At 40.3% G+C, this 14,500-nt stretch overlaps 1 protein-coding gene across 1 annotated transcript; it reads left to right on the top strand.

The window, feature by feature from the left end:
* Nucleotides 1-284: 284 nt before the first annotated feature.
* LOC115785095 (trafficking regulator of GLUT4 1) lies at nt 285-11,640 on the top strand. Its single transcript, XM_030736556.1, has 5 exons — nt 285-315; nt 3,650-3,930; nt 5,127-5,416; nt 6,661-6,793; nt 6,892-11,640. Exons 1-5 carry the CDS (start codon nt 293-295, stop codon nt 6,906-6,908), a joined length of 744 nt encoding a protein of 247 aa, XP_030592416.1. The 5' UTR covers nt 285-292; the 3' UTR covers nt 6,909-11,640.
* The last annotated feature ends 2,860 nt before the right edge of the window (nt 11,641-14,500 follow it).

Below are 14,500 nucleotides of genomic sequence, written 5' to 3'. Positions count from 1 at the left end.
CAAACAAAATAGGAGCAGTGGTTACTGGATGTAACTCTGGTTCTCTGAGTGTGAGCTGGCACTCTAAATGTCCCAGCTGGGTAGTTTATTTTCTTTGCTCAGTTCCCGAAGGAGATGAGTAATGTGGACGCTGCGGTTTTATATGGACAGATGGATGTAAAAATGACATCAATGTGGAAGTGCCTTCTTCAAATGACAAACAGGGGCAATAGCAGTGCTTACAAAGTGGCTTGTGGTCCTGTAGAAGCCAGTGGAGAGCAGGCTGCTGCCATAACTATTTCCTGATGAGTTTATGGCCTCAGTCACTCATTTCAGGTCAGACTGAGTAAAAGTTTAAGTCTGTTTTTAAATTTCAGTCATTCTACCTTCCAGAATGATGTTTGTCCAGGATATGCTCCTTGCATAATTACTTGTCAGTCACTAGTTGTTAGCCAATTAGTGTGCAGTTTCTCAGTAAGCTCCACCCCTCACTCACTAAAACCCCGAGATAACGACAGAAACACGATGGGTGGTGTCACGGCGACTGCATCCATCTCCGATGCGGTCTCCGGGTTTACGGGTCTGCAGGGTGTGAGTCTGACTGGGTGGTGAGAGCTGAGGCTGTTACAGCTGCTTCAGACACGCATTAAAAAGTGTTGAAACATGGAGGAAGGTTGTCGTGTGTGTTTAAACAGAGGAACATAAAAACTGTTGTGACTGAAGTCTGCTGCTTTAATCAGTCTGTAATCACTCCTCCGGCTGTTTGCACTGACACAGTGACTGACAGCATAATAATCCCCTCTCACTAACTGGTAAATTACACCATTATTGCTGTGCTCTTTGTTCACTGATGCATGAGTCTAAACTCCTGGCTGAGCTCAAGCCCACCTACACAAACGCCCGTCAGCTACAAACCTCAGCAGCAAGAAAGAGTTGAGTCACTGCGATAAACCAGCACCCTCATCAACCCACACAGATGCTGCAGATCTGTTTTTATAAATATTCCTCTCCTTCTTCTCGACCTTTGCAAAGACAGAATTATTCTGAGCTTTGTGACACGCCGCTGTCATAATTTCAGCTTCTAACTTTGCTGCTGTTAGATAAGCTGTCAGAGGAAACGTCTGAATATTTCATGAATAACTCCACCGCCAGGCCCATTTGGAGGAATCTCAACTTTTATTAAGAACAAGGCGTTCAGAAAAAGCCTCGCAGCTCAGAAACTCCATCTGCACAGGAACATCTAAATATGGGAGCAAAGTAAGATGAAAGCTGAAGAAATATGGAGGAACAAAACTGCCAAGATTTAAAACAAATATAACAAAAAATGTGTTAATACTTAAAATAAACATTAAGAGCAGTTAATTCATAAAATGTGACATAAATCTGTGTTTATTTATTTATTCATTTAATTTATCTATTATATTTCATTCATTTTCAAATTGATTCACCATTCAAAAATATATATTGGCATTTTTTTTTAATTTAGAGGTCAACATATGTATTCATGTATTTGCTTCTGAATTTTTTTTATTATATTCCCTGTTTATTTATTTATTGCTTAGTAAAATTAATTCAATTTTGAATGAATTAATACATTTAGAGAGAAGGACTATTAGATAAAAGCCCAAAATATAGAGGATGAGAGCTGCTAAAATAAAAAATAAACATTAACATAGTAAATAAAGAAAAATGTAGGTATTTATTAATTGAATTTTAATCTATAAAATATGAGATAAATATGACAAATCAATATTTTAAAAAGGATTGTGTACACAGCAGCTTTATTGACAGTATCGTTTATGACAGGCCAGGACTCAAACCTGCACTGCCAGCTTTTGCCTCACAGCATGTATGTGGTCACCTGCTCTACCACTGAGCCACCCAGCACCCCAGAGTCTGTATTTATTTAATTTGCAATGAAACTTGAGTAAATAAATCAATGTTTAAATAAAGTTATCCAGTAATTAATTTTTTATTTCACTTCCAAAATGCATATGGTGGCACCAACTATAATTTCATAAAAATATTTGTTTATACTCCATTTTTTCTATTCAGTTTTCAGCTGATCTATTTATAACGAATTTCTTTTTTCTTTATTTTCCCTTTGTGTTCTTTTATTTCACCTTCACTATGCAAACGTGCAGCTGTCATTTAAAGCGTCTAACGGGGTTAATTTTGTGCTGATTGATCAGAACAGAAGCAGCTTCGTCACGTCAGGAGATCTCAATAAAACTGTAAATAAATGGGAGAAATACTGTGAGTTATTTTTACGTGTGGAGTCACAGGAATCATCTGAGGCTTTGTTTCCTTTAATATCTCTGATGACATCTGCGGTAATCTCTTCCAGACATCTGATTGTGTCTCGAAAGCAGAGACCTGAAAGAGACGTCAGAGAAACGACAGCAGAGCATAAAAATGTAATCATGTTCTTTCATTACAGCGTGCTTTTAATATCATCGCTCCTCTGTTGAATCTACCGACTCGTTCTCAAGCTGCTGCGATTTAATAAAACTGAAGTCATGAGAGGAAAAAACAGCAAATTGAATACATGCAGTGAAGTGTAAGTCCTAACTCAGCTGCAGGATGTTTGAGGGATTATTGCTTTCTTAAAAATGGATCAATGCTCAGCTGAACAATAAACTTATTTAGAACACTTTTATAACACATAAATCATCCAAACTAAAAAGGACATGATTTAAAGACTGCAGCGTGCAACCGAACATGAATTATTCTCTAAATTCCTTCAGTTTCTTAAAAGAAAAGTCATCAAACCAAACTAAGAGTGACTTCTGCTTTCAGTCCACACTGAGTATCAGCCTCCAGGACCCAAAGATGCCAAAAGACTGCAGTTCCTCTAATGACCAGATGAGGCTCCCTCCAATGATGAGTTGATCTCCACAGGTGTTTGGAGTGTAGTTAAAGCCCAGCAGGTATTTTACTGCAACAGAAACCTGTAAAACATCTAAAAATGGTACCATATCTATGGAACAGGAAGTCCAGAGGGTGGAGTTGTGCATTATATTAGAAGTTCTCTGTTTCAGCTCTGAGGCAAGTAATTGAATCAACAACCAATGGAAGTGGTTGTTACCAGGGTTACCAGCATCGTAAAATAGAGGGTTAAATATGCAAATTGGCCTGGTATTACATGGGCAGACAAAGCTCTCAATGTCCCCCCAATTGAGCTGGAGATGGTGGATAGCTGTACCTGCAAACCAGATATGTTAGACTCAAAGTTTGAGGAATAGTGTGCTCTTGATTGAAAAACTGATGGCAACACTCAGGCTGTTATAAAGTAATTAATGCAATAAGGGTTGGTTGGAAAGGCCCTGCAACAAGGGTCCTCTGGCTGTCACTCAAATTATGGATGCTACAACCTTTAGATTATCTGGGTGCTCCATGCTGGCATTGATTGCATTTTTAAATCAAGAAATGCTTCACCGTGCAAATTGAATAACAGTCCCTTTGCTTACAGTGGTTTTATTTTTCTGTTTGCCTTTTGGAAAGTCTTCACCACATATCTCTGACCTGCCATGTTCTGTTTATTCATGCAGCTGGTGATAGACGCAACAAATCGGCGTTTAAACAAATCAGTCAGCCAGTAATCAGAATAATCCCCTAATGGCTTTCATAGCAGCAAAATAACTGACTGCATCTCTGTAATCCTTTTCAGAGCGAGCCCTGCCTCCAGAAGTTTCTCAACAGTTAGCTTCAGCAGTCAGATGGCCACCAGCCCCAGCACCACCCAGCAGCCCAGTAACATGGAGGAACCCCAGCAGCCAGACCAGCCAATCAGCACTCAGCAGGATGGAGATGCTGCCCAAACTGCTGTGACTTCTCAACCAACCAGCTCTGACCAACAACCCTCAACAACAGATGCTCCCGAGGCCCAGCAGACGGAGGAGGGGAAGGCAATGGACCACCTGACAGTAATCAGTGAAAACTCAGAGACCAGTAAATACAGCCCTAAAAGTCCACCTTCAAAAGCTTTTCCTTTCTAAAAGCTTCTTTAAAAGTTGATTTGAGTTCACTGAATCTAAGGCTAATCTGTTACCCACCATGACTGGTTGACCACATTTGTCCAGTTCTAAAATCTGATATTTAGCATTTATTATGTTGCTCTCTGACTTAAATGTGAGAGTTTGGTAAGTCAGACTCCTCCTCAGGTGGTTTTGGACTCTCCCAGAGCTGCCCTTTGTCACTAATTCTGTTCACAACTTTCATGGACAGAAGTTCTTGGTGCAGCCAAAAGGTGCAGGGCATTGGGTTTGGTGGCCTCGGGATCTTTATCTTTGTTTGTTGGGTATAGTCCTGTTGGCTTCATCCAGTGATGTCCTACAGCTCGGGGAGGTTTACAGCCGATTGTGAAGTGGTGGGATGAGAATTAGCACATTTAAGCCCGAGGCCATCTTTTCAGTTGAGTCGAGCGCCCACTCCAGATTGTATCTCGGGGTCTTATTCTCAAGTGGGGTAAGACTGGATTGTAGCAATGTAGATGTAGATGTTGTCTGCTGTACTGATGACAGTGCTGAGAGTGAAGGTGAATTTATTGATTTATGGGTCAATGTACCTTCTTACCGCACCTACAGCCACGAGCTCGGCAGATCTTTATTTAGGTTAGTGACCGAAAGAATAAGATTGAAGATATAAGTGGTGGCCGAGCTACGTTCCCAGAACAAAAATGGATGAAAGCAGTGAAGATTATGGTTTGAATTTTATTTGCCAGGATCACGACCCGGTCCAGTCGCAGTAGGGCATCGCTTTAGGTTAGAAATGAAAACACAATGAAATCCTTTCTTGGTAGATCATCATTTAAATTATTATCATTTCCTGTGAGAACATCTCGTGGAGCTTCCTGATTTCCTCGCTCTCTAGTTCTACAGAAGATGTTTATTTTTAGATGTTTAATTTTTAGAAAAAGGTTTCTTTGCAGAGCAGTTTGTCCAATTTAAAAAGAGCTAGATAAGGTGATTTTCAGCACTTTACTAGGTTACCTCCTGAGGGATACACTATGAAGGAAGCTCAATACAACCAGGCTGTCTTTGTGTTAGCTGACTCGACACAACCTAAAACCCCAGTTGGTGGTAACAGGTGGTTATCAGCTTTCTCTGGTATTTTTCAGTTCTCTCTGATAGCTTCTTGTTTTCCAGGTAATGGCGTCGCTCCTGTGATGGCTGACTCGTCACCCATAGCGCCCTCTGTGTCGCCCAAGCTGCATGCAAAGCCAGGTGGCCATGCTAATGGCCGGCCACGCTTGGGCAGCCGGTCCGGCTCGTTAGCGATGGGTTCACCCAGGCCCTCGCTCACCCGCCAGCCCAGTGCCATCACAGAGGCCGCTGTGGATGGATCCAAGCCGAGGGACTACCTGATCCTTGCTATCCTGTCCTGCTTCTGCCCAATGTGGCCCGTAAACATCGTGGCCCTGACCTTCTCCGTGATGGTATGAATCATGACAACAGTATTTGATATTTGGTGTTAATTATCACATTTATACTTGTGTGGAATCAAAAATCCTCTCAGACATCCATCCATTCTCTTCCACTTATCCAATTCAGGGGCGCTGAAGCCTATCCCAGCTGCCATAGGGTGGAGGCAGGGTACACCTGGACAGGTCACCACCCTATCACAGGGCTAACACAGAGAGACAGACAACCATTCACACTCACATTCAGACCTATGGGCAATTTAGAATCAACAGTAAACCTAACCCCAGTAACTGCAGGTTATCAGATTATAAAGCTGCCCCTAAGTTGATACAAAAACTTTGCATCTTTGTTTTGTGATAAATATAAAACCAACTTCTCTTTACTAACAACATCTGACAGACATTTTTTTCTTTCTTTTAGCTGATAAATTTTCTTTAAAAAAGAAGAAGATGTCTGGTTCAGGAAACGCTGAGCCTGAAACAAATAGAAAATGAGCCATAAAGTGAAAATTAGCAGCTAACCTTTGGCTCTCAAATTCTCTGCATTTTATAAACTCGTTTCAACAGCGAAGACCTACAAAGAAGTAAGAGGAAGTAAGAGACGGCATATGTTTAGAGTACAACAACATCTGGACACTAGAAGCCAGAAAAAGCAATTCTGACATGTCGTTAGCTGTTTGAGTAGCATTTGCATCTCATATTCAGTTTCTTTTAGCTCTGTTTTTGGTCTCCACCCACTCCAGGAAAAATAATTCATACTTTTAGCTTCAGAACAGCTGCCACATGTTAATGGCAACATGGAAACTGAACCAGACAGAAAATAAAAACAAACTGAGGACCAAAACTGTTTTCTCAAAAATTCTTAGGAAAGAGGATCTCAGAAAGGCTGCAGAAAGGACCGGTGCATGGTGATAAATAAGGATGATTTTTTCTCAGCTCTGGTGGAGTTTCTAAATAAAACTATGAGCTGCAGGCAGAAAAAAATGCACAGCAGCTGAAAATAGTTTCCTTCACAAAAGTTTGAAGGAAACTAGCCTAAAGAAAATAATTCATGTGGGTACCAAGGATTTCAAAATTTACATTTTTGCAGAAAGCTGAATATTGATTCAATATTGTGTATTGTATTTCTGAAATGATCCAATATTGTGATGATTTTTTGTTTCTGTCTGCATCAGTAACTATAATGTTGTCTCACTGTCTCAACCAAATCATAACTCTGTCGGTGTTTATTGCTTTCTTCACTCTCTGCTTCCCTTCAGTCCCGAAACAGTCTGCAGCAAGGCAACGTTGACGGAGCTCGCCGTTTGGGCCGGAACGCCATGGTGCTATCTGTTGTCTCCATTTTAGGAGGGATCGCCATCATCACCGCGGCCATCGTCCTGAACTGGGGATGTAAGTTAGCTCTGAGTTATGGGCCTGATTTCTGCAAAAGCCGCCTATAACTTAAAAACAGCTTAAATATGTATGAATTTTATCTTTATTCTCTACAGTGATCTTAAAATCCTGATTAAAACCAACTGGCATGGTGAGACTGACTTCATGACATCAAACCCGACATGACACCGTTTCCTCCCATTCCTGAAGCACTATCGTTGTCGAGCGCCTGCACCAGATGTAAAACGAATCCAAATCAGTTCCTGTTCTTTGCTGTTGTTTCTTGCTGCACGACGAGCATGGTCTGCCTGACGCTCTACCTCCGACACGACCAACAAACCCACTCCTGATGCCTGACGCCTGATCTGGAGAGAAGGACGGATCACCAGATGCTCATTTCATTCTGTGGTAGCAGCTTATCTCCTCCTCAGATGGTTTCCTCGCATGGACATGGACATCCATGGAAATGGGATTTTTCTGATTCCTACTGGTCCAGTAATGGTGTGAACTGGGGGACCTGGTTTGTTACGTTTTGATGCCAAAAATTTAGAAACCCAGTCTCAGATGAACTGAAACTGGGAGAAGCTGCTGCTGTGATAGTTTAACCTGAACTGAAGAGGGACTCTAAAAGTCTTTTCAACTGTGAAGGCAGGCAGGAGAAGCAGTGATCTTTGTTTCAGCACACGAGCACAGAGATGGACTTCCTCTGCTTCACTGGTTTCTGTAACTCAGTCTTTGTTTCACTGGTCTTTGTGAAAGAACATTAGGTGTGGCTCACAGGTTTACTCTCCATATTCATGATAAATCTCCTCCAGGAGCTGCTGTAAGTCATAATGTTCCATCCAACATTATAACAGACAGTGAACTGACCACAGGTGCTCAGACTGCCGGCTGTTAGCTGTGGTCGTCTGACTGTAAGCGATTTGGAGTCTTTTAGTTTCAGCTGTATTTCATTATTCTCCCTGACCACAGCCTTTGGCTCTTACTGGACATAAAGTGATGGGAAGTTTCACATCATTCTTGACGTTCTCCGGGACTTCTATTAATTTGTGTGGCTGAGGTTACATTTGCACTGAGCCATCTCGACTCCCTTTGAGTGTTCACAGTGTGATCTCATGTAAAATGGATCAATTCTTCTTTCTCTCCGGCCTTTTAATGTCAGTCTGTGTCCGTAGTCTAGCAGTCATAGCAGTTACTGCCCTCTTCCCATAAAGGAGACAAAGACATTTTCTGATGAAATATTCTGCTGCTGATACAAGAAGAATTTCCTCAACAGCTTCTCATATATTGGTACATCTTGGTCTCGTCCTAAAGCATCAGTCAGTGATCTGAAATCATAATTCTGAAACCTTTTTTGGGTGCAAGCCTTACCTGCATGGACTAAATCTGATACCTGTATCAATTCTATTCATGCTAGTAACTAACAATAGGCACCCTTGGAAGGAATTTTTCTACTCACCTTTTTGCAGTGACAGGGGATGAATATCAATCTTACATCTCCCTTTTAGGAGGAACTATGAGTAATGTAAGTGCACGGTGGTGATTTTACCAGATCCTCTTAAAAGATTCACCTGGTAGCCAATGACCTGTTCAAGGTTAGGGTCAGGTTCACATCTAAGCTTTTTTATGGAAAATGTTCTTATATGCATACCCCAGATTTAAATCTTAGAACAAAAGAACTGTGAGAGTTTGATTTTTGATGGTTCCAGGTTCTAGTTTCTGAAGCTAGGCTTGCTCAGCATGTGTCTCAAATGCAACGCTATGCCTACACTTAAATGGTTTGTTGGTGACCCTCTGAGGTCTAAGCTATCCACAGTGATCAACATAAATCTAAGCTAGACTCCCAAGACAAAAATAATTGATTGACATCCAGAAAAACTATTTAGATTTCTTCCCAAAAACAGTCCTTTCAGCCTTTCTTTTAAAAAACAAAGGGTTAGAGTTGGGGTTGTTACTGATGATGGCTTAGACCGTACAGTTCAGCTCAATTCAATTTTATTTATATAGCGCCAAATCACAACAACAGTCGCCTCAAGGCGCTTTAAACAGGGTATAAACACAAGCACAAGGTCAGTGTTCAGTGACTGATTACACAAATGAATGCAACACTGGCAACGGCAAATATCAACAACCCATGTAGGGTTAGGGTTGTTGCTGAGGTTTGTTCTAGCTGGGGTTCATGTGCTAAATTAAAAAAATTTTATTAATTAGAAGATGTTACCTTTCAAGTGAAAGTTCATATTTATTTATATTTGGAGTTATAGTTTTATTTTTGTGAGGCGTGTTTTTCATTTGGGTGTTTCAAAGAGACGCAGATTCTATAAAAGACACGTGGATGTTGAACAAACTAAAGTCCTAACCCCAACCTTTCAGTCGCCTAACCCTGACCCTAACCCTAACCCTAACCTACCAACAGCTGGCTGTTCACCGTTCCCCCCGGCAGTGCAAATGACAAAGCCCTTGAGGGGACATAGTTCTCATGAGAGTCTCCTGAGCCGTTAGGTAACCCCTTATAGAGTCTCCTGAGTGTCTCACAGTAAATTTTTACTGTTTACCTTCTCGACCACTATAAGCTTTTCTGTGAGAAACCCAACTTATGTAATCTTTACTATAGTCAGGTGGACGCCAACCAAACTGCTCTTTTTTTTGTCTACACAGAGAAACCTAATTTTAAAATTTGAATTCTTATTTGTGTGTTCCCATCCACTGAATGTGGGTTTGTCTGCTTAGCTAAGATGCTAATAGAGAGCCACAGGAATGAGCCTTTTACATGTTCTAGATAAGGTGTTCACAGACAAGTGGGTGAAGCAGACTGCACAAGTTATCAGGGACATTTAACACAGGAGCTTCATGGTGTTGATGTTAAAGTCATGCAGCCATGGTGTAGCTTGTTTATAGCCTATCATTAGCATTTTATTTCTTTTGATTGTATTTATTCATCAGTTTGTGGATATTATCCTGCTGAACGTGTCAAGATTTTCTATGATAACCTAAAAGTTTATAGAAAATTCCCATTGGTTTTATGTCAGGGGAACCTGGTTAATGCTAAATTCGAGGTTGTCCTACCAAATGTAATCCCTGAGGAACTCTATAAGGGTTTTCCTTTAATTGTCCCTGATTACCAAGCTGATCTATGCTAATACTAAATATCTCAGTACATACTTGTCATGTTGCAGGTACTATGCATGTTATTGTTCTGCCTAAAGTCTCTATGATACAGCGGGAAAACAAGGATTATTACCTCGTTTAGTTATCCGTGGTTCCTAACAGATGAATCCTGCTGATCTAAGTATACTTAAATCTGCCAGTGTTCAAACAGCATACACTCAAACCTGGTTAGTGTGCAGCTGGGAATCAGCTTTGGTATTGTCAGTCCACCCAACACTCACAGACGTTTGAGATGAGGTATTATGATTTATCTGCTCGACAGCACACAGAGCCAGGAGGGGTCTGCTGCCAGACTCTGTGAAAGTCATTTAGAAATCCTAAAATCTGTATTTTTATTGTTGTTGAAGAACCTGAAGGTCTGAAACATGGTCATTTTTAGTTGTTGGGTGTAACTCTGGCTATGACACGATGACATTTAGAGAACAGTGGCTGTTCACCAGTTTGATTCTTACACAGAAACCCCGTCACAGTGCTCAGTTTGTCCTCGTCCAGTCGGCGTTCTCTCAGCTTTCAGAGTCTCGGTGCGACGCTGTGCCAAACACCAGAGAGTGCGCACTAACCAGCACAGCACAGCTTCCTCTTTTAGCCTCTCTGTGTGGAAATGTGTGCGTGCTAACAGACACTTTGAGGGATCTTTGAGGAACATAAGCTGTTGTTATGGAACTAAATCAGCCCTTCATCTCCTATAACCTGTGCATGCTCAGAGTATTTATTACAGAATGCTTTTACATGGACTGTAGCCTCATTTAGCATGTGAGCTAACTGAGTAGCACTTTGTAAATAAACAGTATGAGAAGTTAACTGAAAGGTGACCCATTAGTCCCTCCAGCTTTGTCATGGAGACATAACTGCAATCACCTCGATGCCAAAAACGCACCGCGGGTCTTTAAGGAGATGAAGTGACAAATTTGGACTGTGAGCCAATCAGAGTGTAGAGGTGAGGTCAGGTGAGGTCAGGCTCAGAGGTGGGGGAGAAGAGGAGGGTCTTTCAGAGCTGTGTTCATGTCATATTTCATGAATTTTAGCTGTCGCATCGTCGACTCGGTGTGCCTGCAGAGTTGGGCCTTTGGTGTTGACTGCATCAGAACATTTGTTAAATTTGTGTTCATATTTTCACATTAAAAATCAGAAACGTAAACCAACACAAACATTTTGAATATGACATGAATGCAGCACGAGTTCGCCTCCATCCCATTCACGCCTTCACTCCACCCACTCCTGTTCTGTATGTAGCATGCCTGTTTACTAATCACATTATGCAAATAATTAATTCTAAAAAAGAAAAAAAAAAGAAAAAGGCCTGGCTCGATGTCAGTACGAATGCTAGCTTTTCTGATTTCTGCTGTGGTAGTGTACTCGTACACAGTTTTGTATGGATTTTGCTTGCGCTACCTCTCAGAGTTGCCTACAGTGTTTAATTAACTAACTGCACATCACATGGTTTCACCTTCCACCGATTATTAACTGACTGTTAAATTTCTTGTGCTTCTATTTCTGTGAGATTTTTACTGCAGCCAGTGTAATTATATTTACGTGCAGGGTTTTGATTGTGAACGCATCTAAACACAAAGTGGTGTAAATACAACCTGCTGTAGTATGTCTGTAACCAGAAATCTGTTCGATAGGAATCGAGCTGACTTACACTGAGATGAAACGCTCCGAGGAAGATTTTGGTAACCAGCATTTATCATCTTTAAAGAAACATATAGTAAAATAATTTTGTTTTCAATTTAGTAAAAAATTATTTAGTTTTCTTTTTTTTTTTTTTTTTTTTAAATTGCTGCATGTGATTATGATAATGATAATAAAAGAGTCAAATATATTAGCCTTTCATGCAGCCCCTCAGTTCATCTGTCTGAAACCAGCTCCTGTATTCTTAAGACCGCCCCATCTAAAAGACCACTGCTTTCTGATTGGCTAGATTCTGGAAACCTGCTGAGGGGCAGGACCCAGAGTTAGTCAGCTCTACTCTCTTTACTGTAAAAGGTCAAAATGTGTAGGCACGACGCCTCAATGTGCCTTAAATTCTGTGATTTTTACTTGAAATCCAGTGACATTACTTCATAAATAAATCTGTAAAATAAACATAATTTATTATATGTTTAGTTGATTATTGGAAAATCTGGCCATGATTAATATGAATATTTAACTCTGTAACATTGTTAAATGAGAGAAAATAAGTCCACAGTAAACAAACAGGGTTGTGTTTTTCAGTGGGGTTTCATGGAAAATGCTCCATTAAATTTATGAAGCTAATGTTTTGTTTGGTAATGCAAAGTAAGGGAAGCTAGCATGCTAGCTAACAAATCTACATGCCAAATTACACGAGAAATAATGTCTGAAAATATATGAATCTAACGGCTTTATGGTGACACTAATGTGTTTTTCACTGAGGACATTTGTGAATTGTTTGCACTTTAAAAATAATTAAATGATATTATTATCCTAGCTTAGCACAAAGCCCTGCAATCTTGGATATTTGATGAGAAATCAATGTTTTATTTAGTCTGTGTTTCCGTATTATTTCTGTATCATAATTTACAAATTAATAACCATGAAATTATGTTCAGGTTCTTTCCCAAACAGCTGAAAATTAGAGACAGATTAAAAAGTTTTCCGTTCACTGGAATAAATGTTTTTGGTTGTAAAGACTGAAAATGTTCCTCAGAGCGTCTCGTTTGGCGCACAGACCGCTGTACATGCTGTATAGAAGCTGCAGTTAGTGATGTTGGTTCATCTGATGTTCACTCTGACCTTTATGTTTCAGCACTATTCATTTTCTTCTTTTGTAAATGCTCTTCGAACACCTGATAACCTGATCTTTGTATTTTTATATTTCTATTCTCATTCTCTGGATCTCTTTTGTATTTACATGGTAACTTACTGTTTGTAATGCTCAGTATAACCTGCTTACTGCTTGCTTTTTTTTTTTTAACACAAAGAAAAAACTGCAAGGTGCGTCTGTGGGGGGGTGTAAGCATGAGTAAACCAACTTCATTATGTCCTCTTATTATTGATTGCTGTCTCCTGACACCGGACTCTCGTTGTGCCTGTGCATGCCTTAACTGGATTGCTTTATTGAGCATACTGAATGAGTATGGGTATACACAAATATTTATTAAAGACACCGTTGATCTTGACTGCCGATGTTGAGCGTTTGATCATGTTTGAAGGCCCTCCTTAAATACGACCTCCTCGCAGTTGGCGGGCTCATGAATCTGAGCAGCAGCTCTTATTCACCACCGCGTTCATCTCAGGGGACCGAGCATTGTTACCGCTCAGTGGGTCGTAAAGTTTGATACACGAAGCTTATTGACAGTATGACTCACTCTGAGTAACCGCTGACCGTCAGTACACACATCCTCTGAAACTAGTGAGACAAGCAGCGTCTTCGATCTTCCATCAGTGCTGCTGATGTCAGTGTGAGACCTTCGTAGGAACTTTGTTATTTCACACATTTCCATCATAGTTTTGTTCTCTGCTGAGTTCAAGGAACAAACTTCACAAACACAAATTTTTATGAGATATTTAGCCCTGAAACACTGCTCAATGTCCATATAACATACACCAGCCAGCTGGCTTAGCTATAGCTTAGCTGTATGTATAAATAAGCAGAACTCAGAAAAAATTAGAACCATTCAAAATTATGTAATAACAAAGATTAAAAAGTAGTGAGGGTAACATGTCAGTTTTGGCTTTCTATGTAGCTTTAAAATTGTTAAATTATCATTGCTTTGATTTTCAGTGTCTTTTTGTTAAATTATGGATTATATTATTTCAAAATTTGAATTTTATAAATCAAACTAGTCAGTTTTAGTAAGATAAAACTATTTATTTTTGGATAATTTGCATCCAAAATTGCCAAATAATTAAACAAAAGTTAGGATGAACAACATATTTCAGTTCATAATTTTCCACTCTTATGACTTATATTTATCCATCCATCTGTTTTCTTCCACTGATCCAGTTAAAGTGGTTAAAGTAGGTTATCTGCTAATCGGAAGGTTGGTGGTTCGATTCCTGGCTGCTCCAGCCTGCCTACCAAAGTATGTGAGAGTGTGTAAATGTTAGCTAGAAAGTGCTTGTATGAACGTGAGTGAAGATGTGTTGTATAAAGTGCTCAAGCAGAGCAGAAAACTGCAATATAACAACCAGCCCATTTATTAATATTAGGGGCGTGGCCTCTTTGACTAGCAGCTGGATGGCAACACTGTAGCTGTTAGCTGTCTGCTAGGCTTCACCTCAGCTAACTGGAGTCCCTGAACTGGACCTGTGGGCTGTGTTTGTGCTTTTGGAGCATTTTTAGTGCCAATATGGCTGCTGTGGCTTCATTGGACTAACAGACCGTCTGAGAAGGCGGAGCTCCAGTTTGGGTGAAATTCTGGGATTTTAACTGATAACCATGCAGGCTAACATTAGCTGATAACTTAGTACTTCTCCCTCTCAGCCAAATATGGTCACTTCAGGCTCCAGACAGCTAACATGGCACACATAGTGTCTGAAACTAAAGGGTAACATCACAGTTGTTGTGTCCATCTTCCATGTACAGTTTATGTT

Source organism: Archocentrus centrarchus, chromosome 8 (assembly GCF_007364275.1).
Source record: "Archocentrus centrarchus isolate MPI-CPG fArcCen1 chromosome 8, fArcCen1, whole genome shotgun sequence".
NCBI lineage: Eukaryota > Metazoa > Chordata > Actinopteri > Cichliformes > Cichlidae > Archocentrus > Archocentrus centrarchus.
Note: the sequence above shows the minus strand (reverse complement) of the source record. Positions and strands in the feature narration are given on the sequence as shown.

Coding starts and splice junctions, on each gene's coding strand:
- LOC115785095 (XM_030736556.1), top strand. CDS start 293: ATGGCCTCAGTCACTCATTTCAG. Junction 3,931..5,126: donor CAGTGAAAACTCAGAGACCA/GTAAATACAGCC, acceptor CTTGTTTTCCAG/GTAATGGCGTCGCTCCTGTG. Junction 5,417..6,660: donor CCCTGACCTTCTCCGTGATG/GTATGAATCATG, acceptor GCTTCCCTTCAG/TCCCGAAACAGTCTGCAGCA.